At 39.1% G+C, this 26,265-nt stretch overlaps 1 protein-coding gene and 1 long non-coding RNA gene across 3 annotated transcripts in view; one reads left to right on the forward strand and one right to left on the reverse strand.

Annotated features, from left to right (window-relative positions):
* Positions 1 to 26,265, reverse strand: part of LOC128687359 (uncharacterized) — a 45,944-nt gene that overhangs the window by 2,522 nt on the left and 17,157 nt on the right. For both annotated transcript variants that reach the window (XR_011392956.1, XR_008406816.2), the window contains exon 2: positions 6,002 to 6,123. This is a non-coding gene — a long non-coding RNA (uncharacterized lncRNA). The remainder of the gene's footprint in view (positions 1 to 6,001; positions 6,124 to 26,265) is intronic.
* LOC128687358 (NPC intracellular cholesterol transporter 1-like) overlaps positions 22,815 to 26,265 on the forward strand; it is a 37,651-nt gene continuing 34,200 nt past the window's right edge. Inside the window, exon 1 of the mRNA XM_070092639.1 lies at positions 22,815 to 23,207. Within this exon, the coding sequence (XP_069948740.1) occupies positions 23,154 to 23,207 (54 nt within the window). The 5' untranslated portion in view covers positions 22,815 to 23,153. The remainder of the gene's footprint in view (positions 23,208 to 26,265) is intronic.

Raw genomic sequence — 26,265 nt, forward strand, 5'->3', positions numbered from 1 at the left:
AAAAAATTTTTACACTAATGCAGTAGTCTGCATAACAGTAAATCTCCTATTTTTTGTGAGAATAAAAATTCGAAGTGGAAAGCAAAAGAATGTAAGAGGGGCGTTGGGACATGACTAATGAACAGAGGAAATGTTATTTTAGTGCCAGGAATGTCCTTCTTGTTTATTCTGGACCCTATTTGGAAATTGGCATCTTTTAAAATTTGTGTGAAATTGGGAAAATTGCTAAATTCTGACCACTGTATTGGATAGTTGAAATCGGTAAATGGGTGGTTTCTTGCACTCATTCAATAAAAAAAATGGAGTTCTAGCAAAATATTCATGATTTTTGTTGACTAGTGCAATGGAATTGGCCGAAAATAGGGACGATGTTTACGCGATGCGTAAACATCGTCGAGACCGCTAACTTCGCGAGAGCGTAATTCCGTAAGTTTTCCAGCAAATTTCATACTTTTGGTGTCATTATGATCGGGAAAAGATTCTCTTATCTTTTCATAAGTTTTTTTTTTTTTTTTTTTTTTTTTTTTTTTTTTTTTTTGAAATTTGGGCGACCCTGAGAACAAGTTTTTGAGAGGGCCTGTCGACCCTGAAAGGGTTAAATATGCGGAATTTATCGTTTTATATTTTTTAAACCGGCCACTTCCCATCAATGCAGGGTGACATATAAAAGAAGAACCAGCTTCATAAAGTTTTTTCTCACTTTTACATTTAGCAGTTTATACAGAAAAAATGCTTACAAACCACCAGCCCCTTGCTCCCGGCATTTTAATTGCCTCTTACGACATACATGGCTTACAGAGGAAGGATTCTTTTCCACTTCCCCTTGGAGATGAAAGGAAAAATAAACAAGAGCAAGAATGATTAAGAGAACAGAAGAAGCCTCAGATGTGTGTGTATACATATACATGTACATGCCTGTAGAGTGTGACCTAAGTAAGTAGAAGTAGCAAGATAAACCCATTATCGTGAGTGTTTGAGACAAAGAAGACACCAGTAATCTTACCGTCGAGTTCTTGCTTTTCGTAGTTCTCGGCAATCGTAAATTTCGCCAATCATAGGGGTATTTTCGTATAAACATGGACTCGCTTTTCATTGGTTGACTCGCGAATAGTAGTTCATCCAGGACGGGTACGCACGGTGTGAGCCGGGGAGGCCTCCCTACCCAGCCAATCTGGTCTGGTGGCTAAAGCTCCCGCTTCACACACGGAGGGCCCGGGTTCGATTCCCGGCGGGTGGAAATTCCGACACGTTTCCTTACACCTATTGTCCTGTTCACCTAGCAGCAAATAGGTACCTGGGTGTTAGTCGACTGGTGTGGGTCGCATCCTGGGGGACAAGATTAAGGACCCCAATGGAAATAAGTTAGACAGTCCTCGATGACGCACTGACTTTCTTGGGTTATCCTGGGTGGCTAACCCTCCGGGGTTAAAAATCCGAACGAAATCTTATCTTATCTTATCTTACCAGTGAGTGAAGGTCCCCTCAAGTGCTCCTACGAAATATTTCATAATATTCCACTCATTTTAGTGCTTGCAAGTACTAAATAAGCTACCATGGCTCCAAAGAAAGCTCCTAGTGCCAAGCCTGTGGTAAAGAAGGTGAGAAATATGTACAGTGACAAAGTGTTAAAGAGATGCCAGAAACAGAGCTCTCTCCACAGTTACTTTGTGAGACAGGACTAGAGTGACTCTCAAGGTGGTCCTAGTGGCATTAAGAAACAGAGAAGAGAAGCAACCCCAGAGAAGCAATTGGTACCTGAGGTGTTGCTGGAAGGGGATTCCCCTTCCAAACTGTAAACAATCCAATCTCCTCCTCCAGTCTCCCATACACTAAGAAGAATCTCCAATAAAGGTAAGTGTTATGCTGTTAATGTTTCATTCATCATTTCCCATTGTATTGTTTATGTACTACATGTATATTTCATGTAAAAAATTTTTTTGTTTTAATACTTCTGAGTGTCAGAAACGGATTAATTGTATTTACATTATTTCTTATGGGGAAAATTGATTCGCAAATCGTAAATTTCGTTTATAGTAGCTCCTCCAGGAACGGATTAATTACGAAAAACGAGGGACCACTGTACATTTCAGAACACTTAGTTATGCTATAGATTTTTAAAATATATACAGCCATGCTATATCTTGATTTCTAAAAAATCCCGAATTACTGCACCTCCTTCACTATTATATGTCTAGCCTCTTAGCTTTTCCCTAATATTGTTGTTGATGCATTGTTCTCCATGCATAATTGTTTTCTTGCAGCTGCTTTCTTTAAGAGGTAGATGGTCATGATCACCTTTCCTAGTCCCTGATTTTATATATATAATACATATGTGTATATATATTTTCATATAGTCGGACTTGAGTCCTGGAAATGGGAAGTACAAAAAAATATTATATATATATATATTTTTTTTTTTCAACAAGGCGGCCGTCTCCCACCGAGGCAGGGTGACCCAAAACAGAAAGAAAATCCCCAAAAAGAAAATACTTTCATCATCATTCAACACTTTCACCACACTCACACATTATCACTGTTTTTGCAGAGGTGCTCAGAACACAACAGTTTAGAAGCATATACGTATAAAGATACACAACATATCCCTCCAAACTGCTAATATCCCAAACCCCTCCTTTAGAGTGCAGGCATTGTACTTCCCGTTTCCAGGACTCAAGTCCGGCTATACTATAAAAATAACCGGTTTCCCTGAATCCCTTCACTAAATATTACCCTGCTCACACTCCAACAGATCGTCAGGTCCCAAATACCATTCGTCTCCATTCACTCCTATCGAACACGCTCATACACGCCTGCTGGAAGTCCAAGCCCCTCGCCCACAAAACCTCCCTTACCCGTTCCTTCCAACCTTTTCGAGGACGACCCCTACCCCGCCTTCCTTCTCCTACAGATTTAAATGCTCTCCATGTCATTCTACTTTGATCCATTCTCTCTAAATGACCAAACCACCTCAACAATCCCTCTTCAGCCCTCTGACTAATACTTTTATTAACTCCACACCTTCTCCTAATTTCCACACTCCGAATTTTCTGCATAATATTTACACCGCACATTGCCCTTAGACAGGACATCTCCACTGCCTCCAACCGCCTCCTCGCTGCTGCATTCACAACCCAAGCTTCACACCCATGTAAGAGTGTTGGTACTACTATACTTTCATATATTCCCTTCTTTGCCTCCATAGATAACGTTTTTTGATTCCACATATACCTCAACGCACCACTCACCTTTTTTCCCTCATCAGTTCTATGATTAACCTCATCCTTCATAAATCCATCCGCCGACATGTCAACTCCCAAGTATCTGAAAACATTCACTTCTTCCATACTCCTCCTCCCCAATTTGATATCCAATTTTTCTTTATCTAAATCATTTGATACCCTCATCACCTTACTCTTTTCTATGTTCACTTTCAACTTTCTACCTTTACACACACTCCCAAACTCATCCACTAACCTTTGCAATTTTTCTTTAGAATCTCCCATAAGCACAGTATCATCAGCAAAAAGTAACTGTGTCAATTCCCATTTTGTATTTGATTTCCCATAATTTAATCCCACCCCTCTCCTGAACACCCTAGCATTTACTTGCCTTGCATGGGCCAGTAGGCCTTCTGCAGTGTTCCTTCGTTCTTATGTTCTTATGTTCTTATGTTCTTACTTCTTTTACAACCCCATCTATAAATATATTAAACAACCATGGTGACATTACACATCCCTGTCTAAGACCTACTTTTGCCGGGAAGTAGTCTCCCTCTCTTCTACACACCCTAACCTGAGCCTTTGCAGCATTTAGTAACTTAACACCTATTCCATATACTACTTGCAACATCTGCCACATTGCTCCCCTATCCACTCTATCATATGCCTTTTCTAAATCCATAAATGCAATAAAAACTTCCCTACCTTTATCTAAATACTGTTCACATATATGCTTCAATGTAAACACTTGATCTACACATCCCCTACCCACTCTGAAACCTCCTTGCTCATCCGCAATCCTACATTCTGTCTTACCTCTAATTCTTTCAATTATGACCCTACCGTACACTTTTCCTGGTATACTCTGTAAAAATTATAGAGGAATAAGTTTACTATCTCTTTTGTCCCCCTTCCCTTTATATAAAGAGACTATACATGCTCTCTGCCAGTCCCTAGGTACCTTCCCCTTTTTCATACATTTGTTAAACAAAAGTACCAACCACTCCAACACTATATCCCCCCCTGCTTTTAACATTTCTGTCATGATCCCCATCAGTTCCAGCTGCTTTACCCCCTTTCATTCTACGTAATGCCTCACGTACCTCCCCCACACTTACATTCTGCTCTTCTTCACTCCTAAAAGATGGTATACCTCCCTGGCCAGTGCATGAAATTACTGCCTCCCTTTCTTCAACATTTAAAAGTTCCTCAAAATATTCTCGCCATCTACCCAATACCTCCCTCTCCCCATCTACTAACTCCCCTACTCTGTTTTTAACTGACATATCCAAACGTTCCCTAGGCTTTCTTAACTTGTTTAACTCACTCTAAAATTTTTTCTTATTTTCATTAAAATTTCTTGACAGTGCCTCTCCCACTCTATCATCTGCTCTCCTTTTGCAGTCTCTCACCACTCTCTTCACCTTTCTTTTGCTCTCCATATACTCTGCTCTTCTTATAACACTTCTGCTTTGTAAAAACCTCTCTTAAGCTAACTTTTTCTCTCTTATCACACCCTTTACTTCATCATTCCACCAATCACTCCTCTTTCCTCCTCCCCCCACTCTCCTATAACCAAAAACTTCTGCCCCACATTTTAATACTGCATTTTTAAAACTCATCCAACCCTCTTCAACCCCCCCACTACTCATCTTTGCACTAGCCCACCTTTCTGCCAATAGTCGCTTATATCTCACCCGAACTTCCTCCTCCCTTAGTTTATACACTTTCACTTCCCTCCTACTTGTTGCCACCGTCCTCTTGTCCCATCTACCTCTTACTCTAACTGTAGCTACAACTAAATAATGATCTTGATATATCAGTTGCCCCTCTTTAAACATGTACATCCTGGAGCCTACCCATCAACCTTTTATCCACCAATACATAATCTAACAAACTACTTTCATTATGTGCTACATCATACCTTGTATATTTATCCTCTTTTCATAAAATATGTATTACTTATTACCAAATCTCTTTCTACACATAGCTCAATTAAAGGCTTCCCATTTACATGTACCCCTGGCACCCCAAATTTACCTACTACTCTCTCCACAACATTTTTACCCACTTTAGCATTGAAATCCCCAACCCCAAGTACTCTCACACTTGGTTCAAAACTCCCTACGCTTTCACTCAACATTTCCCAAAATATCTCTCTCTCTCCTCTACACTTCTCTCTTCTCCAGGTGCATATACACTTACTATAACCCACTTTTCACATCCAACCTTTATTTTACTCCACATAATCCTTGAATTAATACATTTATAGGCAAAATCGCCGATGCGTAAACATCGTCGAGACCACTAACTTCGCGAAAGCATAATTCCGTAAGTTTTCCATCAAATTTCATACTTTTGGTGTCATTATGATCGGGAAAAGATTCTCTATCTTTTCATGAGAAAAAATAATTTTTTTGTTTTTTTTAAATTTGGCGAGCCTGAGAACAAGTCTCGGAGAGGGCCTGGGGACCCTTAAAGGGTTAAAAAAATTATTTCTTTCCGTATTATATAATGTGTTCTTTACATGTAGTGAAATATTGTCAAGCACAAAATCATTAACATGCATGAGCATTTCAAGTGTGTACTGTACTGTGTGTACTGTAAGAAAGGCACAGACCCAGGCCTGATATTAAGTGCCATTCCCAGGGACGCCATGCCTATCACCTGTCATTATCTGATATTTGATTGGCATAAAAAATCAGATAATGACAGGTGACATTATCCTTTACCTCCCTTAGAATATGGCACATTTATTTTTGATGAAGGCAAAAATGACTTACCTTCTTCATATCCAGCCCCCTCTGTTTTGTTCTGTTGGCCATAGAGAACACGTTGAAAGAAAATGGATTTCGCACGATTTTGAAGTTTGCTGCTATGATTTGTGATAGCTCGTTTGAGAGCTCTGAAAATAAAAATGAATTTCATTTAAAAAAATGAAGGTGTACATTGTCGAGTTTTACAAAGATATGTTTGCTTTAAGCAATGCTTGTAATTAGGTATGTGCATGGAATTGCAACTACAGTTTATCAAACGAGGGGCTCCAAAAGTTGCATACTAATCATTCTGAAGTAGTTGAAGTACAGCAAACTTTCTGAATAATGGCACACACTGTTTTTTTTTAGAAAGTTTTTGTTTTAACTGTTTAACCCGTAAACAGTCCAGTCGTATATATACATTTTTTCAACATTTGATAGTATGTAAAAAAGTAATTTTTTTTTTTTTTACATTTGAAAACGTGTAAAAAAACTTTGATCTACTTTTTTTTTTTTTTTATATATTTGAAAATATGTTAAAAAACGTAGATCTATTTTTGGAGCGCTACGCATGTGAACGTAGATCTGCTTGGACTGTTTACGGGTTAATATAGAATATTGATGATCCAATGTTATGGTATTGTTATTAACACACTTTTACTTGTGCCACATTCTAGTTTCTTTATTATATCAGGTTTGTCACCAGGTTTTAAGACTTGATTTTTCTTCACTTCACTGGCAGGTTAAGGAGACATTTTTATGGGTTATTAACTTTCACTAATTACATATGCAGTAAAGGTAAAAATGGCATTGTATACTGTAGCATGCTATCAGTACGGAGTTCACTTTCAAAAAACAGTGATGTAAACAAATATTCACACGTTGCCGCGTTCTGCCACCGCACATCAGGGCTCTGTATACATAGCACTGGTTTCATTGTGCCGTTAGCTTGAGTGTGCCCTTATTTAGGGTGCTGCTATTTCAACAGTTTACTGTATCTAAGCTGCTGATTTAAATGTTTTCATATTTAAAAAAGCCAACTTTGGAGACCTTTCTAGCATTTTAAAATTTAAAAAGGTATAATAGTTCAGAAATGTTTAACCCTTAAACGGTCCAAAGAGATCGACGTTCAAATTTGTAGTGCTACAAAAGTAGATCTACTTTTTTTTTATATGTTTTCAAATATAACAAAAAAAAATGTAGATAAAAGTTTTTTTTACACGTTTTCAAATGTAAAACAAAAAAGAAGCTCTACATTTTTTTACATACTTTCAGATGTTGAAAAAATGTATATATACGTTTGGACCATTTAAGGGTTAATCAAGCAATTCATGAGTGTTGACATTTATTAAAAATATTCATACTATGACTACTATATGTTTTTTTTTAAAAATGACAAGTAAATATTTTATTATTAAGTTCAGAGGAAATATGTGTGATCAGGTAGTATTCATTTTATGTACAGTAGCTGTAAATTTATTATGTATATAAAGCCTGTATTTTATTCTTTCTTTATATACATTATGGATGGTGTTAGGACTTTCCGGAATGTAGACACCGGGTTACTGCGTGCTGTACATAGAGTAGACTCTTGGATATGGGTTATGTTTAACTGCCTAGTCCAAGTTTTTGTTTCCTTTCTCTAGAATAAAAAATTTAAAATCATAGTAATATATTAAAAAAAGTATAAAAATCATAGTAATATATAAAAAGTAGAAAAATAATTCTTGGTTATTCTCATTGACATTATTTCTTCCTCTCAGCACTGATATAAAGCAACAGTAATTTAGGTACTGTTTACAGCTTGTGATTATCTTTGTATTAATAGGTCTTCACTTCAAAGTTTATTATTTATTAAGTTTAAAATTAAACATGTTGTACAAGACTAGAGGTAATTGGAAATCTTATGCAGTAGAAGGTTGTAAAATATACCTTGAATTAGCAGTATTATGGGGTTTCCCTATGATATGAATTATAAATTGTACAATATTTAAAATAGTAAACCCCTTTTTATCACTAATTTACTTTATTGCTAAGTACATTTGTTAAGAATGTTTGAACTGGCCATCAACACCTACACACACATGGGCAACTGGCAAACCTAAGAATAGCATTTCAATACCTGAGTAAGGAATCATTCAAGACTCTGTACACTGTGTACATCAGGCCCTTATTTGGAGTATGCAGCACCAGTATGGAACCCACACCTGGCCAAGAACATCGAGATATTAGAGAAAGTGCAAAGGTTTGCTACGACTAATTCCAGAGCTGAGGGATATGCCCTACAAGGAGAGGTTAAGGGAAATCAACTTGACGACACTGAGAACAAGATGGATGGGGGGGAGGGACATAACGATATATAAAATACTGAGGAATTGACAAGGTGGATAGGGACAGGCGATTTCAGAGATGGGACACAGCAACAAGGGGTCACAACTCAAAGTTGAAAACTCAGGTGAGTCACAGGGATGTTAGGAAATATTTATTCGAGTTGTCAGGAAGTGAAACAATCTGGAGAGTGTTGAAGTGGAGGCAGAATCCATCCATCCATAGCTTTTAAGAAGATACAATAAAGCTCATGGAGCAGGGAGTGTGTGGACCTAGTAGCAACCAGTGAAGAGGCAGGGCCAGGAGGAATGACAACCCCTGCAACCACAGATAAGCAAGTACATACATGTACACAAAAATAAAAATCATTCACCATCTTAAAAGTGTGTAGGGACTGCCCATCCTACCTTTAGGATTCAAGCCTGGCCAACAGGTCCTCTGAATCCTATTACCTTGCTCACTCCATCAACACATCAAGCCATAAAGAATAAAAAATGCACAATACCATGATTGGAACAATACACAAATAATGCACACATAGGAGAATGAAGTTTAGGATGACATTTTGATCCAACTTGGACTGAAATTTCATCATTAATTTCATTGCCGTATGTGGGGTTATTTGTGTATGTTAAGCCATAAATACCAGTTTTCCTTTCAGTCTAACATTCACAAAAGCAGGTTAAATGTTAAAATCCCTAGCACTGAAAACCTTCTGAACTTCCTCCCTCTAACTCTTAACTGGATAATCCCCTATCCCCCTCCTCCTACCCCAGACGTATTCACTGTACTCTTAATTATCCTAATCTGCTTCATCGTCTCGTGCCCAGACCATCTCAACAATCTCTCCTTAGTCCTCTAAATTATACTTTTGATAACCCCTTACTGTCTCCTAATCTCCATGCTCCAAATTATTTATGTAATATAAACACCACATATTGGTCACAAACATATCTCCACTCCCTTCAGCCTCCTTGCTGCAGCATTTAAATCCCATACATCACACCCATTTAAATGTGTTGTGCCACTATACCCTGGTACATGCCCCTTGTTATCATATATTGATTTCCACCGGTATCTTAACATACCACTTACCTTTTTTTTTTTTTTTTTTTTTCATATTCTGTGATTCACCTCTTCTTTCATACTCATCTCTCCTCTGCCCACATTTTATTATTATTATTATTATTATTAGCACACTGGCCGATTCCCACCAAGGCAGGGTGGCCCGAAAAAGAAAAACTTTCACCATCATTCACTCCATCACTGTCTTGCCAGAAGGGTGATTTACACTACAGTTTTCAAACTGCAACAACACCCCTCCTTCAGAGTGCAGGCACTGTACTTCCCATCTCCAGGACTCAAGTCTGGCCTGCCGGTTTCCCTGAATCCCTTCATAAATGTTACTTTGCTCACACTCCAACAGCACGTCAAGTATTAAAAACCATTTGTCTCCATTCACTCTGCCCACATGCCCACTCAAATATCTGAAAACATGCACTCCTCCTCCAATCTGATATCCAATCTTTCATTACCTAGACTGTTACTCTCATCATCTTGCCCATATGTTCACTACTAATTTTCTTATTTTACATAGCTTTCCAAATTCCTTTGTCCAACCTCAGCAACCTCTCTTCTGAATTTCCCAAAAGGGCAGTTGTCAGCAAAGAGCAACTGTTCCAGCTTTTGCCTTTTATTGGATTAATTACTTTAATCCCACTCCCCTCCATTATTATAATCAAAAAGCACAAAAAAAAAAATACTAGGGTCATACAGCACTGCCACTCTTCTCTAGATTGTTTGTATTTCCTAATACAGCTTTTATGTTTGTTGATTTTGTTTGTTAATTTTATTTTTTGTTGTGCATTTTATATATTACTGTAATCAAGTACTGACTGACATATGTGGTCCAAGTACTCTTAAGTGTTAGTTACCAACCAACCAAATTCAATTGGTTTTTCTGTTTCCCCAGAAGTCATTCCTGTAACACAAGTTGGAATTTTAAGTGACTGAATGTGATGTACCAGATATTGTAAATAGGATTTAACTGCCGAATAAATGTTTGGATATATTCTTCATACTTTGTACTCTATTGAAATATTTCAGTAGTTGGACACCATTTTTTTTTTTTTTTTTAATACTGCTTGATAGGCTTTTGTGAAGTGATTATTTTGACTGTGGCATTGCAGAAGGCATATTTGGTGTTAGAAAGATGGTGAATCGAATGGTTACATTTCTTTAGTGATCACGGTTACATAGAAAGAAATTGGCGATAGCTACTTGTAGATCAAATCCAAACTTGTGCAAAATGGAAATTAGTGTGGGTAGAATGTTTTAAGTTGAATTGTATTAATAAGAATGTGTAATATATACAAGGTATACAGTATATATTTTGTGATAAAACTTAGATATATGTTCATAGTACGTATATTCAGTACAGAAATTTAAATTATTTTGATATTCACTCAATCTCAAAATATTTTTATTAGTTTTTTGTTATTTTTAATATACTAGATGTGGATTTTTATTAAATGTTAATGTATTTTTATTTATTGTACAAAATTTTGCCAGTGTTAAACAGCATGTGTATATGTTCTTGTTTGATATGTTTTTTTTTTTTTTTTTGTTAAGCATGTTCTGGACCATGTTGTGTTTGCAAAATGTTGTACATGGCCTCTACGTATTACAGTATTGCTGACCATATAAAACTTATCCTCTACTGTTATGTAGAGGAATACCACAGCTTTATTAATATTCTGTACAATATTTTATGACGTTTGTTTTAACGATTCACACATTTGTATTCTCATTAGAAATAAAAAATATGTATTTTCCTTTTTCATTTTTCTCAATGGAATTTTGTACAAGGAATATTCATGGATGGAATTTAAATATCCACTCTTCCCTCTGTATATGGGCTGACTGTACCAGCATGGAAAAATAATACATACTGTATCTCTTACTATGGAGGCACAAGACTGAGTGAGACTGACACCAGTCAGTTCATCTTAAATCATTGTCATGCAGGAGGACCCACATGTCTGTGGTGCATCCAACAAAATAAACAGACTCTTGGATGTCACTACTGCCTGGGTCCGGCTGGGTTACAAGTAACTTCCGGGAAACTTTGCTCTCCTGTCTCCGCATCAGCCTTACTCGCCTTACCCATGGGTATCTCATGGAACGACACCCTATTCCTCTGTGAAGTTTGTCTGATCCCTATTTTAGTTCTTCACTTGTGGATTGTCCAGTTTACCAGCGAGTTCGCAGAATTTACCTTTATAGGTTTAGTGCTTCTTTTTTTTATTATAATAATTTTGACTACCTCCCACAGGATGGGTATGGGCTGCATAATAAAGGTGTTCAACTAAATTTGTGCATGAATCACGTCCCGGACTGTATGTAGAACTGTTCTTAGACATGATCTTTCCCAGTGGATAAACATTACAAAGCAACGCTGTATGACCCTTATGGGTTAAGCGCTTTGTTATGATTTTAATAATAAAGCCCTACAAAGCTAATACCATACAAGCCTCGTGCTGGTGATAACCAGTTACCTGTGAATATTTACAAAGAAACCTGTAACTTAAAAGTCAAAGAAAAATTAAATACAAGCAACTTCAGGCCAGCTGATAGACGATCAATAGGTTAATAAGAGTAATGACTACTGTTATCATCCTATTTGCTGTCCTCGCCCCTACTTTTAACCGCCTCGATCACCCGCGGAGAAAAAATTGCATTCTTACTTGGTGGGCATCTACAAACAAGGCTTATATAAGAACATAAAAAAAATGGAGAAATAGTGTGGCAGGCTTACTGGCCCGTACTTGGCATGTCCTTTTCAAATTCAACTATTCCCCCCCTCAAGGAAGGTTCCTTGATGTTGGTGAGGGGCTCTTGATTTAGGGAATTGGATCTGTGCTCCAGTTCCCCGAATTAAGCCTGAATGCCTTCCACATCATCCCCCCCAGGCGCTGTATAATCCTCCGGGTTTAGCGCTTCCCCTTGATTATAATAATAATAATTAAGTTGAAGCATCCTATCTTAGCTGTAAGTCTGCCCGCCTACCTTCTCCATAGGTTTCAAAACCACAGTGGTTCACGATGACCCCTGCTTGACCCCCGCTGGGAAACAGTTTAAAAACTACCTTATCTCTGATTAACGAGAAAGTTATCCCCGTAGCCATATGCTTAGTCACTTCTACTTCAAGGGAAGAAAAAAAATGCAGGCCGATGAAAAAATGTGGCAAAATACGTGCGGATGTGCGCAAGTGTGAATGCACACTTGCATGTGTAATTTATGCATAATAATAATAATATCTTTATTTACTACAAGTACATGTACATGGTATACAGGACTAGCTGACATCAATGACATAGAAAGCCCCTTGTTATGCTGAACATTTCGGGCACATTAGGTCAGTGTCCCAGGATGCAACCCACACCAGTCGACTAACACCCAGGTATCCATTTTACTGATGGGGAACATTGGCAACAGGTGGAAAGAAACACGCCCAATGTTTCTACTCTGGCTGGAAATCGAACCCAGACCCTCGCCGTGTGAAGCGAGAGCTTCAGGCCACCAAAGCATGTATGCATATGCGTGTACATATGTTTTCTCATGCATATGTATTTTTGTGTATGTGTGCATGTATGCTTATGCATACCCTTGTTTGAGCTGGAGCCTGGTATAGCACAGCCCTCAGGGGCTTCCTGCTGCCAGACCCTGGGTCTCGTGTTCCTAGGTGCTTCCCTAGTGTTCGCAGAGGCTGTTTGCTACAAGCACTGGGCCTCGTGCTCCCAGGGGCTGTCTGCTACAAGCACTGGACCTCGTGCTCCCAGGGGCTGTCTGCTACAAGCACTGGACCTCGTGCTCCTAAGGGCTCCTTGCTAGAAGTCCTAGGCCACGTGTTCCCTTGGGCTCCCCGCTACAAGTCTTGGGCCTTGTGTTCCTAGGCGCTGGATTTCCTAATCATTGGAAGACACTAATAAATTCCAGTAATTAATTTTTATAGTGGGCCAGAAGAAGATAAATTATGTAACATCACAGTCACTAGTGAAATGGTTGTGAAGCAGATAGACCGATTGAAGCAAAATAAGTCACCGGGTCCTGATGAGGTTTTTTCAGGGGTTCTTAAGGAATGCAAAATGGAACTCTGTGAACCATTAACTAATATTTTTAATTTATCTCTTCAAATAGGTGTAGTGTCTGATATGTGGAAGATGGCTAATGTGATTCCTATTTTTAAAACAGGGGACAGGTCGTTACCGTCAAATTACCGCCCAGTAAGCCTGACCTCAATTGTGGGCAAATTACTAGAGTCAATTATAGCTGAGATTATAAGAAGCCATCTCGATAAGCATAGCTTGATTAATGATACTCAGCATGGATTCACAAGAGGCCGGTCTTGTCTAACTAGTTTATTGACTTTCTTCAGTAAAGCTTTTGGGGCTGTTGACCACGATAAAGAATTTGATATTATTTACTTAGATATTAGTGGGGCTTTTGATAAAGTTCCGCACCGGGGACTGTTGAGGAGGGTGGCAGCTCATTGCATTGGGGGAAGGGTGCTCTCGTGGATTGAATCATGGCTCACAGACATGAGGCAGAGAGTGTCCATAAATGGGGTTAAATCCGAGTGGGGATCAGTAACAAGCGGTGTTCCACAGGGATCAGTCTTGGGCCCGTTGTTGTTTATAATATATATCAATGATCTTGATGAAGGAATTAGTAGTGATATGAGCAAATTCGCCGATGACACAAAGATAGGTAGGATAATTGATTCAAACGTAGATGTTAGGGAACTTCAGAAAGATTTAGACAAACTCTATTCTTGGTCAGAAAAGTGGCAGATGCAGCTCAATGTAGATAAATGCAAGGTTCTGAAGCTCGGAGTGTCCATAACCCTAGCACTTACAAGTTAAATAATGTAGAACTTAGCCATACAGATTGCGAAAAGGACTTGGGGGTTATGGTGAGCAGCAACCTTAAACCAAGACAGCAATGCCTAAGCGTACGTAATAAGGCGAATAGATTACTGGGATTTATATCAAGAAGTGTAAGCAACAGAAGTCCAGAGGTCATACTGCAGCTTTATACATCATTAGTAAGGCCTCGCCTAGACTATGCAGCTCAGTTCTGGTCTCCATATTACAGAATGGACATAAATTCGTTAGAAAATATTCAGCGTAGGATGACTAAATTAATACATAGCATTAGAAATCTTCCTTATGAAGAAAGATTGAAGACTCTTAAGTTACATTCACTTGTTAGATGAAGAATGAGGGGAGACCTGATCGAGGTGTATAAGTGGAAGATAGGTGTTAATAAAGGGGATATTAATAAGGTCTTGAGGATATCTCTCCAAGAGAGAACCCGCAGTAATGGATTTAAATTAGATAAGTTTAGATTTAGAAAGGACATAGGAAAGTATTGTTTGGAAATAGGGTTGTTGATGAGTGGAACAGTCTACCTAGTTGGGTTATTGAGGCTAAGACTTTGGGTAGCTTCAAGTTTAGGTTGGATAAGTACATGAGTGGGAGGGGTTGGATTTGAGTGGGACTTGCACATAAGAGCTTATTTCTTGGGTAGCATTGAAAATTGGGTTGTTCAAATGTTTTGTTAGTAGGATGAATTGTAAAGGACCTGCCTAGTATGGGCCAACAGGCCTACTGCAGTGTTCCTCCTTTCTTATGTTCTTATGAGTGGATGTGGGTGGGTGTGAGTTGGACCTGATAGCTTGTGCTACCAGGTCGGTTGCCGTGTTCTTCCCTGACCTGACTAGGTTGGGTGCATTGGCTTAAGCCGGTAGGGGACTTGGACCTGCCTCGCATGGGCCAGTAGGCCTTCTGCAGTGTTCCTTCGTTCTTATGTTCTTATATATATATATACATGTATATATACACACCCAAATGTATGCATGTCCTACGTGCGTGTCACTGCGATACTTGGCGGGTGATTCCCTTAGAGTCATAAGAGTTAAAAATTATCAGTCACTGGGACGATGAAGATCCTCAAAAATTCCATTTCTCCTGATAGACAGTAATTCCCGATTAACAGCAACTTTAGATCTGCTGGAAGGAAACCTCTGAAGCTGTCATAACTGATGAACCCTTGTTGGAGTAATATTTGACGATATCCTCACTGTCCTACTGAAGTCTCCCAGTTCAGACTGATATGGATTGGTACTAATCCTAAAGGGATTAGTACCAAACTTGCACACGAAAATCACTCCCTATGAAAGTAAAAGACTCGGCAGGAGATGCAACATTTCCCCAATGAAAAGTAGGAGGCGCCACGAGTACACTAAGAGACAACACAGTAAGTTGGTTTAGAAAGACACGTAAGCAAACACTATAACATATTTATTAGAAAACGTTTCGGTCCTGGGACCTTGATCACTTCTAACATACAGAGGTAGAAAGACATATATATAGGCGGAGAGTGAGGTGTGAGTGACGCACGTGACCTGAGGAATGTCATAAGAACATAAGAATGGAGGAACACTGTAGAAGGCCTACTGGCCCATGCGAGGCAGGTCCTTATCAAAACAACCTCTACCTATGATGAGGACGGGTAGATGATGAAATCATGTGACTCCTGTGTTGTTGGGATGGTGCTGCTTAAGTATCATGTATGCCAATGTTTTTGAAATTTTGTAGTTTCCAGTGTTGCGTTCTATAAAATTTCAAAAACATTGGCATACATGATACTTAAGCAGCACCAACCCAACAACACAGGAGTCGTAATAAAGTTGGTAGAATTACCGACAATATGTAAAGTAAAAGGACACAAGTGCAACTAATGTGACATTTATTGTGGCAACGTTTCGCTCTCCAGGAGCTTTATCAAGCCATTACAAACAATACATGGACACAGAGGGTATATAAAGGCTCAGAGTGAGGTGAATACTAGTGAGGTACCATTTCGATGTTCACTAGTGGTAGTAGTAGTAGTAGTAGTAGTGGTAGTGACAAAAGTAATACAATATGGTAGAGCAATTAATTCGAATTAATTGCAATTAATTCGAATTAATTGCTCTACCATATTGTATTACTTTTGTCACTACCACTACTACTACTACTACTACTACTACTGCCACTAGTGAACATCGAAATGGTACCTCACTAGTATTCACCTCACTCTGAGCCTTTATATACCCTCTGTGTCCATGTATTGTTTGTAATGGCTTGATAAAGCTCCTGGAGAGCGAAACGTTGCCACAATAAATGTCACATTAGTTGCACTTGTGTCCTTTTACAACACAGGAGTCACATGATTTCATCATCTACCCGTCCTCATCATAGGTAGAGGTTGTTTTGATAAGGACCTGCCTCGCATGGACCAGTAGGCCTTCTACAGTGTTCCTCCATTCTTATGTTCTTATAACATTCCTCAGGTCACGTGCGTCACATCTCACTCTCCGCCTATATATATAATGTCTTTCTACCTCTGTATGTTAGAAGTGATCAAGGTCCCAGGACCGAAACGTTTTCTAATATGTTATAGTGTTTGCTTACGTGTCTTTCTAAACCAACTTGTCGGTATTTATTACCAAGGTTTATACCAACACAGTAAGTATCAGGGGCCCAAGACTATTCAACTACCTCCCAGCATACATAAAGGGGATTACCAATAGACCCCCGGTTGTCTTCAGGAAGGTTCTGCACAGGCACCTAAAATCAGTACCTGTGAATTTTTTTAATAATTTTCTTAAATTTAGAGCGTAAAAAAAATAAATGTAATATTGTTTACAATGTATTGTTGGTGCGAATGAAAATAAAAATGGGAATTGCAAAATGAACCGACACACCAGAGGGGGAGACGCTGACAATATGGCAATATAGTATTGATTGTACATAATGTGTAATTAATCCGGAGTCATCGAGGCCAAATTTGGGTGGATCGGCCTCAAACTATATCAATTATTTTAGTTTGATGCCGATTAATTATATAATTCGCCCTGCGAATTACTGTCCAAGCTGCTGAGAATCTCGTTAAGAAAAATGTCTAGACTAAACTCAACATATAGACAGACAATGGTTATAAATGACCATAAGCCAGCGGAAGGCCTCGGTCAGATGACCAAAAGCTCCAAAGGTGGGTCATCATCTGACTAAGACCCGCGTCAGGAAACACTTGTCCTGTTTCCTGACGAACCTTACCTAACCTAACCTAACTAAACTCAAGTAACTTAAGTAACTCGGGACAAAACTTAAGTTTTGTCCCGAGTTACATACTTTTCCTTGCACAAATAGGGGCAGTTAATTTAATATCTTTATTTTGCAGCTCATACCCATCCTGCGGGTGGCAGTCAGAAGATTACAGGGTCCAGGGACTGGACCGCAAAGTTTTGATAGTTGAATAAGTTAGTGATAACGAACTGTTTACATAGCGGTAGATGGCCTTCACTGCAAATGGTGTTGACAGTTATCAGATTACATTGATGTTACCTCATCTTCAAACGTTACTTTCTTACGCAGTAAGTGTTCTTTTAAACTGTCCTCTGTGTCTTGCATCCGCTGCTTTTAGTCTAACTTTCTGATACTATATAATTATTACATTCAGGGGAAGCGCTAAACCTGTAGGGGTTAATGCAGCACCTGGGAGGAGGGGGATGGAAGGCATTCAAGCTTCATTCAAGGAACTGGAGCACAGGTCTAATTCCTTAGATCAAGAGCCCCTCACCAGCATCAAGGCACCTTCCTTGAGGGGGGTGGGGGGTTCAATATATATTTATTTTATTCTCTGCCCTGCGGCGCTCAATGACTCACGAGCTTACAACTTTTGCTAATTATTAATAATTATTCTAGTTTTATGTATTTTTTTGAGTTAAGCGACATGTAGATCACTGAATGTCTCAAACCATACCACGGGTGGGATTTGAACCCGCGGTCAGAGAGTCTCAAAACTCTCTGACCGCGGGTTCAAATCCCGCCCGTGGTATGGTTTGTTTGCAGTCGTGTCATTACGATTTCGTGAGTCACTGAATGTCTCCTTACAATACTTCGTTGTTTCAGACTTTGATTGTGCAAACGTATTTATTACTCTGATTCTTTTCCTAGTGTAAGCAGCGAAATGGTCATAATTTGTATAGTTATAACCAAATGATTAATGCATATTTTGATTTAAATCATTACATAGGATTATTAGAAATCATTTATAATGATGCATATTTCACAAACATTTTCAAGCAACAACAGTGTCTTCCATATCCGAGTCTTTCATCGATTCTTTCATACCGTATCAGTGCTATTAATAGCAGATATTGAAGTTTACTCTACGTTACGTATCCACCAGGTTTTTGCTGACACGTTTAAACGACCTTGGCTCTCTTGTCGTTCACCCTCTAGCTGTTGCCCCTGTCCCTATCAGGTGTTGCTGTTCCATAATCATTCGGTCTCGAGTAGCAACAAGACCTCGTCAAGTTTCTGTAATCTCGTGTTTTTCATCGTCTGACGCTCAACGTTGTTGGAAGTGTTCACTGGAGGACTATCACGCCACAGTGACAGCCTGCCCACCAATTATCTCAATGATCCGTGTATCTTGATTACGATCTAGACTACATCACGAGGTACGCAACAGCGATATTGCTCTTTCGCTACTATCCAGAGAGAGCACGGAACAAGGAACACCTAACATTTCATATATCTCGCATACATTATATCTGAAGCTGCATGTAAACTAGCTCGACGAGGGAGATGTTTGGTTAACGCGAGTCTTTTTAATGAGGTGAAAGCACTTGTGGGAAGGTGAAGCTGATAAGACTTATCATACAGGTTATCGGAGGCTAAGGTCCCTCACCATTAAGTTATACAATGCTCATGTTTTTCCACTTAAGGGAACGCAAGAGTCCTCCGCTGCTTGAAATTGCTCCGGCGAATAAATTTAAAGCCGTCGCAACATCTGTGCATGCTGGAAAAAACGCTGGATACATTGGGATCACAGCATAAATGATCAGAATTAGATTCCTGGCGTTGAAACCTATGACGAATCTCCTCACATTTGCTACTTTTCTTCACTAGTAGTAAATAATCCAAGCTAATTTGTTTTTATAAGGCTAAATAACACTCCAATCCGACCTTTCTTTATGGAAAGGAGAGGGGGTTTTGATTTGAGGAATTGGAGCAACCTTCCCCTCCCTCAAATTAAACATGATTACATCCCATTCCCTAGGCATTGTGACCCCTACGGGCTTGGCGCACCTTGAATATAGGGATTCTTTGATCGGAAAATCCTTCTATCCCTCAAGTTCGCCAGTTTCCAATTTTTTGCTTCGTAAGCTGGATTTCACAACTCCAAAACCTCAGGGCGCCCTTAAGATCATTTAGATGCAGATAAAAGGCTGGCACTGCGTATCCTGACAGGTCTGACCTCTGTCACATATATATACTCCTGAATGACTTAAGGTGTCCAAATGTAGTATTTAGGTTTGCTAGGAGCGCATACGAAAATGACACGCTTCAGTTGACGCAGAATTCTGGCGATATGCTAGATAAGATTTGCTCGGATTTTTAACCCGGACTGTTAGCCACCCAGGATAACTGAAGTGCGTGAGTCATCGAGGACTGTCTTATTTCAATTGGGATCCTTCAGTCTTGTCCCCCAGGATGCGACCCACACTTGTCGACTAACAACCAGGTACCTATTTACTCCTAGGTGAAAATGGACAGCAGATGTAAGGAAACATACCCAACATTTCCACCCGTACTGGGGACTGAACCACGGGTATTTACTTTACGTCTTTCATAGTTAGAAATTTACAGCCTAGCTTGTGCGGAATTCCAGTAACCATATGTTTGACCCATCACTGTAGTCTCTGCCATTATGGATTATTTTCCATCTCCTCCAATCTTAAGTCTATTAGTCTGACATCAACAATTATACATAAAATCGTATCTCTTCTGGCATGTCGTAAGGAACACTAACGATCCCAGTACCGACCCTTGAGAGGTTCCAGTCGTCACGTCTGCCCATCCCAGTGCGTCCTTGGGAATTGTGTCCAACTGTGGTAACGTCTCCTTCATTCCTGCTTGCTCTTCTGGTTTATTTACATCATTATCTGTTATGATACTTACATTCCAGGAATATTACCTCCAAGCTATTCATCCTCCGTTACCCTGTTGTAGAACTAATAGGTTCGTAAGAGGACTTTTCCCTTTAAAACCCCTTTTCTTGATGGCCTTTTACAAATTCACTTTTCTCAATATTCACCGTCTTTCATTTTATGGTATTTCTTTTCATTACCTTAGATAATATGCATGTCACCTTGTTTGATTATGGGAACTATTATCCATTAGCGATTTTCCGTCCTCTTAGTTAAATATCTTTATTATGCACCCCATACCCATCCTGTTGGAGGTAGTAGATAGATTACAGTGGTACGTAATGGGTCCAGGGACTGGGCCGCAGAGTTTTGATAGATGAACAAGTTACACTGGTAATGAACTATTTACATGTTTATATCAGTTCACAATCGTAACGAGATATTTATGCAGACATGAAATACGGCAGCTGCCCTATTTCCAGCGAGATTGAGCCAGCGAGATACAAGCGCTTGTGGAAAATTAAATATACCTGGATGTAACTCATAAGATACATACCAGTAAATGGTAACAAAGATAATAAATTCTTTATCAAGGTTACAGAGACAAGTAGGAATTTTAGAAACACCTAGGCCGCAAAAAATGTCCTCCGATACCTACGATAATCTCTCTCTCCACAAGTCACTCTGGACCTATATTAATTTCAGATGAAATATACGTCACCAGGAATTCTGTTAAAAACATTAACATAAATATGTGGACTGTATATTAAATTTAAAATGTAAATACATATACATTGAAGGAGAATTTATAATAATAAGACTCACCAACTAGTTTGGAGATTACGGTGTGTCATACCAACCCCCCTGCCTAAATTATGAAGAAAATACTGGCCAGAATTTCAACACAAAATAGACATGACTTAGCTGGGGTTCCAAAGCTGTCCTGTCCATCTGCTTAATGCTCACATTATGCACGACTGCAAATCCAACAATTTCGGCTCCTATTTGAGAGGTTTTAAGCCCAATATAACCCCTAGAGCGACGAAAATTCTTCCGATTTTCACTAACGTTTGTCTCGGTCAATTCAAAACATGGCGACTCCCCCCCCAGCGACGCTCACCCATTTCGCTGGTTCTTTATTTATTTACAAATTAATTTTTATTACCTACAATATATTCCATCAATTTACATACAAAATACACTGTATTTTTGGAGAATATACAGTATTTTCCACAGCGCTTCTGCTTCTTCTGGAACCCATGGTGATATTCTTCTACGTTACATTGTTTTTATTATGTACGTCTTGGAACCTTGTCGATTTTAAAAAATTTTGGAATGAAAACACTAAACCACAGCCGCATCTTTAAATTTTGGTCATCCATTTTAAACAAATACTGTATCGCGATGTATAAAAGTTATTTTAAAATTAAACTTAAGAATTTCTCTGCCTTGCCTTCTGCCACCTCCACAGCCACACCACCTGCTGAAGATCAAGATTCTCTCACCTCTGAGGAAGTCAACGACCCTCGACCCTCTTCCCACAACCCTTCCTCCGGTCTCACCTGGAAAAATCTGAGATTCTTCACTACACCTACGAACGATGCCATCTGTGGCATTCATGGGGTTGAGCAATATTTCTAGCCTCCCCTGCTTGATTTAACACAGTCTGGAAAATGCAATAGGTTTCGCCTACGTGACTCGACACCTCAGTTTGGACTCCCAGTAGTATTAAAGGCATTAGTATTTCAAACAGAGGTTGTAGAAGTGAAAAATTTCTGCGATGTACAGTGTACATTTAAATTTTTAAACAAAACTGGATACATTATCAGCGTGCTGCTACCCTGTTCAATATAATTACACTGGAAACAAAAAGATATCTTTCCCTGTTATATTCCATGTCAAGTGGGGTGGTGAGCTCGTCTATGAGAGGGGATGAAGGCTGGGAGGGGAAAGAGTCCGTTTGTGTGAAGACACACTAGTAAACATGTGACATCTGTTCCACTGTCTGTGACATCATGCCACTGTGATATCCAACTGAAAATTCCCAAACAAACGGCGACAATGTAAAGACGACTGAAAAAAACAATTTCGATCATAAGAAGTTTTTGTATCTTTATCTAATCGCAAGTTATCGAATAATTACGGCACAAAGCATAATCTTCGACTGGCGATCATTTGTTTTCCATAATGATTCATTTTGTTTAATAAATCACTAAAAAACGAATTTTTTTTTACAGGAGATATATATAGAATTAAAAGTGCCAAGATAAACCAAGTCGAGACTTCATGAACATTTTTGTGTGCAAGTCTTAAACCTATTAATAAGAAGTACAGTAGATTTCCTAAATGTAGGAGTAACTTCGCTATTTTTTTTGTATAGCCAGATCGACAATGAAGATAACGCTGTGGAAGGCAAGTCTGGCCTGAATCACTGGTAGTAATCAGTAACTCGGTCTTCAACACTTTGCAACCTTCATCGCGCTCTCTTTCACTCCCTGGGTCCGTTCCCGGGAGGAAGTACGGTGTAGCTCGTGGTGTACTCTGGTTTTTTTTTGTTTGGGTCCTTAACCTAAAAAAAAAAAAAAAAAAGACAAGAGGGACACGCCACAGCTCACTCGAGCATTGACTAGAAATCACTAATCAAGCCGCACCTATCTTCAAGTCTTTACTGTCTTACTGGAGTCCTCAGTCCTCAATACACGAGCCAAGAGAAACGAAGCTCAGTTTAAATTTAACACCCAGGAAAAATAAGCCCAGGTATCTGTTATCATTGCAGTAACTGGATGCACCAACTATTCTACCAAGATGATGTCACTGGTATGGATGTTGATGGGAACTCTGCTGGTCGGCGGCGCCAAGGTAAGGACACTATTGTAATAAAAAATCTTGAAATATAAAAAAAATAACCTGATTAAGAATTTCAGATTAAATTATACTATTTGAAATGCCAAACCCGTGTGAATTGTCCAGCTCAAGAAGTAACGTTGACTGGCTCCTCCGTCTGGAATGAGATCTCTCCGGCGAAATGTACAATTTTGCGCATGAGAGCAATAAAATCCTTAAGATTAAAACTCAAAAGTGGTACTAAATTTGGCAAAGGCTTGAATATTCTTTTTATGTAAGAAATTTTAATTATATTGACTGGATGAACACAAAAAAAAACTTGAATGCAAACCCAGTGGTGAATAAAATATATTCGAGGTAAGCTATGTTAATGCTTGCGCTGATTACTCTGAGCATCAGTCTATGACATAAGCCGGATGAATTTATTTGTACAATAACTTTGTATATGGGTTAAGGAATATACCACTCCTGATATAAATGCACTGGGAGTAGAAGTGTGGTTGCACAGGAGGTATGGTACACCTCTCAATCTCAATCTTCAGTCCCTACATTAGGCATTAAATTATTGTTGCGTGGTGATTTATAGACAAGGAGCGTAGTGTAGTCGGTATATTATGACTATTAAACCAAACAATTATTCTGGTGACTGATTCAGGTTTTGTTGAAAGAACAATTGACTGACGTGATAATCATATGACCAAAGTCTGAGTGATTAACAATCTTTGATATATATACCTGGAGGGAGTTTCGGGGGGTCAGTGCCCCCGCGGCCAGGTCTGTGACTAGGCCTCCCGGTGTATCAGGACCTGATCAACCAGATATAAATATACAAGTCACCTATATGTATTATCCTTCATGGTATTCCTTGATAATGTGATTAATCTACCATGAAAGCACATTAAACTTGATTGCCTTTTACTGTGGTAAAATTACAATGGCCTCAACCAGTGAAACGGATAGATAATTTCTATAAAGAATGGTATACCATTGGTATATAAAAAAAGATATATTAATGACATTTTATAAAAAGCCCCTGGCTTATGCAGATCACTTCGGGCAGTTTTACAATAACTTTTAGTAAAGGCCTCGACCAATAACAAATACAAAAGTGACGCCAGACAAACACATCTTTAAACAACCAAACAACCAATGTCTTGAGTCCTAATTGAGAGAGATACTGTCAGTCCAAGATAAGACAGTTTAGAGGTCGAAATAATTAACATTGAAGGTTCCCAGACGAATATCTTGCATCAGCAGAGAGATAATGACATCTCCGCTCTCAGTAAAATCAATGAATGCTTGTAAATTGGTGTTACTAGGACTAACACTAAAAAAATATCTGGCCTTCAGAAATAAAGAGGTTACTTTTTCGAACGCATTTACTTGTCTATTTCTGAATGACCCAAGACGAGGCTAATAATAATAAAAGAAGATTTTCTTAGTTGGTTATTAATGCCTATCGGTTAATCTTAGAATATTAAATATCAAAGTACACACTCCTGAAACGGAAAACTGTTGGTTGTCAAAGTTTTGCAGAATTTCTAAGAATTCATCAGGACAAAAAAAAAAGTTAAATGGAGTGGAAAAAATGCAAGGTTTTTAATAATATAATGATAACTTTATTTGCTATATGTACAGTGTATACAAGCCCCTTGCTACGCAGTGCATTTCGGGCAAATTAGGCCAATTTTGTCCTAGGGTGCGACCCACACCAGTCGACTAACACCCAGGTACCCATTTTACTGATGGGTAAACAGACAACCGGTGTAAGGAAACACGTCCGATGTTTCCACCCCATCGCCGGGAATCGAACCCGGACCCTAACCCTGTGAAGCGAGAGCTTTTGCCACCAGGCCCCGGGGCACCGTGGCATACGTTATGACAAACTTGGCGTATCTAAAGGAGCCTATTTGCTGGTGAAAATCTCCTGATCCCAGGAATTAGAGCTATAATACCCCAAACCCCCCCCCTTGTCGGATCAATCCTGATTATCCTCCCCTTCCCTATTCCGAGTGATCCCTACGGGTTTAGCTTCCCCCTACCCATTAAAAGAATCCAAAATGTGGCAGTGGCGACCCACAGTGGAAAGAAATTGGCTAATATAGATGAAATGTGTATAATGTAAAACAAATCTAAAACAATTCATTGATATAAGTAGCAGTACAGCACACGAAGACGAACTTTTTATTGGCACAACGTCTCCCTGTGTAAAAGTTTGATCAAATCAGGACATGATAAATCTCTTCGCTTGACGAAAAATCCCAAAATTTTAGTGTGTGTGTGTGTGTGTGTGTGTTTGTTCGCTTTTCATACTTGTCGGCAAAACGCTGTTTCATCCGTTGTATATCGTACGGCATTTGTTAAGAATTATATGTGGAATAACGCATGGTTAAGAAACGGCAGGTCGAACCTCGAGCCATAAAAGTTAGACAAAAACAATCACGAGGTGGTCGACACAGTGTTCTGCTGTACAAACTTGTTAATGTACAAATTCTTTCAGTACCTAGAGGTTCCACGAACTGTCACTACCTACGCTGTCCATACGGGTTTCTATTTTTTTTTTTCAGAAATCAATGTCCCTTTCCTCCTCTTGCCTTAGTTAAAATTATGACAGTTAACTCACTCACTCCCCATTCTTCAATTTTTAAAGGGTTGGAGGGGTAAGCCAGTGGAAGGCCTCGGAAGGCCAAAAGCTCCAGCTGTGGAACATCATTACTAAAACCCACGTCAGGAAACACTTGTCCTGTTTCCTGACGAACCTCACCTAACCTAACCTTTCCATCCTCCCCTCCCCCATCTCACTCTCAGCTCCCGTACCTGAATTTCAGCACTACAGAACCCAGCCTGTGTGATGGAATATGCCAGAGGAAAACATTGCTACATTATCTTCCCACTATGTATCCATCACACAGAATAAGGGAGTAGTAACACACTGTTGACGTATCCAATTTATTTATTTTATTTTATTATCACACCGGCCGATTCCCACCAAGGCAGGGTGGCCCGAAAAAGAAAAACTTTCACCATCATTCACTCCATCACTGTCTTGCCAGAAGGGTGCTTTACACTACAG

Source organism: Cherax quadricarinatus, chromosome 40 (genome assembly GCF_038502225.1).
Source record: "Cherax quadricarinatus isolate ZL_2023a chromosome 40, ASM3850222v1, whole genome shotgun sequence".
In the NCBI taxonomy this organism is placed as follows: Eukaryota; Metazoa; Arthropoda; class Malacostraca; order Decapoda; family Parastacidae; genus Cherax; species Cherax quadricarinatus.